This window comes from Perissodus microlepis, chromosome 7, assembly GCF_051167445.1.
Source record: "Perissodus microlepis isolate ML-2025 ecotype Zambia chromosome 7, ASM5116744v1, whole genome shotgun sequence".
NCBI lineage: Eukaryota > Metazoa > Chordata > Actinopteri > Cichliformes > Cichlidae > Perissodus > Perissodus microlepis.
In genome coordinates, this window is record NC_140467.1 from 35,414,572 (window position 1) to 35,418,614 (window position 4,043).

Genomic DNA, 4,043 nt, shown 5'->3' on the forward strand with positions numbered 1-4,043 from the left:
GATGACAGCTATGGATGCACCCGGATGGTTCCTCCACAAGGCCATTCCTCCTCATCAGCCTCTCAGAGGGAGAGTCCAGCCGAGTCAGCACAACACAGATAAAAATGTTGCTATTTGGCCTCCTATCTCTGCCTTGCTCTTTTATTCTTCTCTGTGAAGCAAAGAACTGTGTACATTTGAGGGAAATAAGGAGAGAATATGAATAAAAAGACAAAGGAGGAGTGAACAGAAAATGTATCCTTGTGAGACATACCCCTCTGTCTCCTTTTCTCTCTCTTGCAAGTCTTGTTGCTCATCAACATCAAGAAACACACCTCTGATTCAGGGTCCTGACACTAAATTTCAGATCCAATTTTCTTTAACAATATTTTCCACAAATGGTAGTCACAGCAGGCAGCTGTAATGGAAATGAAATGACAGTGAACCATAAATTTCTGTGGTTGCACTCAGCAATTCACATGTCTGAACATAAACATTCCTTTTAGAAAAGGTGTTTGCATGCTCTCTTGTTTAAAAATTAGATTAAGCATAGATCAAAAAGGGTGAATGAAGCTTTTCCATTAATAGTTCTGAAATTGACATTTTGCGCTTAAATTAGCCAGTCAACTGCAACTTTGCCTTCAAGATATATTCACATGAATTCTATCCAATTTAATAAGAGTGGAACTGCCCTTTATGAAAGTTTGTGTGAGGCAGGATACAACTTATAATAATTTTAAGATTGGTCCTTTTCAATTTCAGATAGAACATTTGAAAAAAATAATAATAAAATGAGTTCAAAATGCAATACATACAGTATCAGTACATGGAATCAAGAAGAATGAGCAAAAGCTCATGAAAGCTGAAAGGATGTGATACGTATCCAAGTTGACTTTATATCAAATTAAAACAATAAAAGCAGTTGAAGACCTCAAACCTTCATTTAGCATGGATCAAATCAGGTTTTTCTGTTGTTCCCTGTTTTTGGATTACCAAAGAGAAAACAGTCCAAGTCAAGTCAGTGCCTCTTGTGTTCCATTCTCTCTCTCTCTCCTTATTTCTGTGGGCTTAATAACAAGAATAGCATCACAAAACAGGGCTCCACCAGTTAGAGGTGAAATATGTTGGCTCAATATCGACTGAGGCCGTCACATACTCTGATGACTCATGTTAAAGCGCTTTTTGACTAAAAGGATTTGTAAAAGATGTGTCACTCACAGAGTGTTTCCATTCCTCTATTCCCAGTGGTGGGCCTCTTTGGACTGAAACAGTCAAACCATTATCTTTTCACTCTCGACTTATTGACAGGATGCTGGAAGAGGGCTAAATGGAGGGTATCCAATCACAGCTATTAAGGTCAAGCACATAAATATACACTTCTCTGACATGCTGATAGGCAGTGTGAGTGCCAAGCTTTATTCCCTACAGGAATCACATAAAGATCAAAGCAACTCATACACTGACTGATCTTGTCTTATTGAGAAAACTAGGCTTTTGAAGTCAGGAGACAAAGACGAGTAGAGTTCAGGGAGAACAGTTGGCAGTGCACAAGTGAGAGTGAAAAAGCCCATTTATAAAAGTAGACACCCTATCCTTGAACACAGGTCCACGATGAGCCAGGTTCACTGCAGGGTGTCACACTCAGAACGTTACACTTCCCAGCAGCTGCTATGCAACTGAATCCTGCCCTCGCATTTCCTGAATTCATTCCAGTTCAAGTCTCTATCTTCATATACCTGCAGTTCAGAAATGTTAATTTTATACTGCTTAACCATTTTAGCTACATCCCAGTTACAGGAAATTGTATCTACCTTTTTTGTTTGTCAGTCATCCTGCCCATGTAACTCCTTTTTGTCATCTGTTGCTATGCAATTAAAAAGCTGTGATGTGGGTTTATTAGGGTACCAGTAAATACAGTTTTTCTCAAATGTTAAAACACAAAAGCCAATCCTGTAACCCAAATGACCAGTAGTCTAAACACATTTACTAAATGTAGCCACCATATTCCAGTACCATAAACACATGTCACATGAAGACACAATTCACAAAACACAACCCTCTGTACTCATAAATCTAAACACATTTTTCCTTGCTAAAACACATGTTGCAAAACAACTCTGCTCATATTCTCAAATGAAAGCCCATGTGATGCAAAATGCTTGCCACCGTCACCAATCTTTGAACACAGGGAACACACCTGGCGTCAGTCACTACACACAACGACTCAAAATTGAAGACACCTGTTGCTAATGATGTGACCCCACCTATAAAAGCATAGTTTGGTGAAGATGCCAAACAATCACAATGGATGAAGGCATTCGAGTGTGCGGAAGGAGAAGAGCTGCAGGCCGAAGAGGGGTTGAGATCAGAGGAGGAAGAGGTGAAGGCCTAAGAAGAAGAAGAGGAGTTCGGAGTAGAGGAGGAAGAGAAGGAGGCCAACAAGAGAGAGGAGAAGGTCCAGGTGGGAGAAGAAGACAACCTCGCACCATCATAACAGATGATATGCGAGCAACAGTAATTGATCATGTCATTGGCCATGGCATGACAATGGCTGAAGCGGGACGAAGAGTACATCCAAACCTGAGTAGGTTCACCGTGGCCACCATTATCAAGGCATTTAGACAACACAACAGGTATAGTACGCTATTGCTTTCTTTGTCACACTACAGTTTTACAGGCCTGTGAAAGTGGTCTGTTACTTTACATGTAGTTTTACATATAAATCAGTCAATTGACAACACATGTTTCTTTCTTTAGAGCTGAAAGGATGCCACATAGAGGTGGGAGGGTTGCCATATTCACAGCGGCACAAGAAACCCTCATTGCAGATATGGTCCGTGAGAACAACTGCATTAGACTCCGAGAGATCAGAGACAAAGTCATTGCAGATAATGTAAACTTTGAGAACATTGATGCTGTCAGCGTGTCCACAATAGACCGAGTTCTCCGGCGCCAACAGATGAGGATGAAACAGGTCTACAGGGTTCCCTTTGAGCGCAACTCTGCGCGACACATAGAACAACGTTACGAGTATGTGCAAGTACGTATACATCCATGTCCACAGTACAGTTAGTGGACATACTGTGTTGCTTAGTGGCCTACATTACTTCTGGACAATACTGTGCTACCTGATTGACCGTTCTGAACACCTGTACGCTTTTCCATGTTCACAGAGGATAATGCAGTTGGACGCGATGGCCAGACCCCATGAGTACCTCTTCCTGGATGAGGCTGGCTTCAACCTCCAGAAATGAAGGCGAAGAGGCCGTAACATCATTGGCCAAAGAGCCATCACTGAGGTTCCTGGCCAACGGGGGGGTAATATTACTCTTTGTGCAGCTATGGGTACGGAGGGGCTTGTCCACCGGCATGCTGTCCTTGGGTCTTACAACACCCAACGTCTCCTCACCTTCCTAGAGGAGCTAAAAGACATCCTCCTGGACCGTCAACAACACCATCCTAGGCTAGCACATCACATGTATGTGATCATTTGGGACAACGTCCGCTTCCACAAAACACACCAAATCAGAGAGTGGTTCACCACCAACAGTGACCACTTTTTAAACGTCTGTCTGCCACCCTACTCCCCTTTCCTGAACCCTATAGAGGAGTTCTTCTCATCATGGAGATGGAAGGTGTATGACAGACAGCCATACACAAGAGAGAACCTCATACGGGCAATGGAGCTGGCCTGTGCTGACATCCCAGCGGAGGCCTTCCAGGGATGGATTCGCCATTCCAGGGCGTTTTTCCCGCGGTGCCTAGCAAGGGACAATATAGCCTGTGATGTGGATGAGGTGATGTGGCCCAATGCAGCTCGGCGACATGACGCCGCACAGTGACTGTGTGTAATACTGTAAAAAGACCGTGTAGACAATAAAAAAGACTTCACACCCTGATCATGTTTCCGAGAGTACTGTTGTGTGCGCTAGATTCTGTTTTTGCATTGAGTTGTGTTACAGTAGTGTACGTACATGCAGGATGTTTTTATAGCTTTATAGTCTTCATGTGAAACTCACAAATCTAAATGCCTAATCCTCTGCAGGGTTTTATGACGATCCGTT

The 4,043-nt window shown here is 42.8% G+C and overlaps 1 protein-coding gene across 1 annotated transcript; it reads left to right on the plus strand.

Moving 5' to 3' along the window:
- The first annotated feature begins 2,143 nt into the window (after window positions 1-2,143).
- LOC146383515 (uncharacterized) lies at window positions 2,144-3,828 on the plus strand. The gene is made up of 2 exons (XM_084932579.1): window positions 2,144-3,019; window positions 3,153-3,828. Exons 1-2 carry the CDS (start codon window positions 2,747-2,749, stop codon window positions 3,231-3,233), a joined length of 354 nt encoding a protein of 117 aa, XP_084788705.1. The 5' UTR covers window positions 2,144-2,746; the 3' UTR covers window positions 3,234-3,828.
- The last annotated feature ends 215 nt before the right edge of the window (window positions 3,829-4,043 follow it).

Bases quoted from the DNA above. Each gene is read 5' to 3' on its own strand.
- LOC146383515 (XM_084932579.1), top strand. From the start codon at position 2,747: ATGCCACATAGAGGTGGGAGGGTTGCCATATTCACAGCGGCACAAGAA. The intron at 3,020-3,152 runs GTACGTATACAT...CCATGTTCACAG, and splicing joins AACGTTACGAGTATGTGCAA to AGGATAATGCAGTTGGACGC.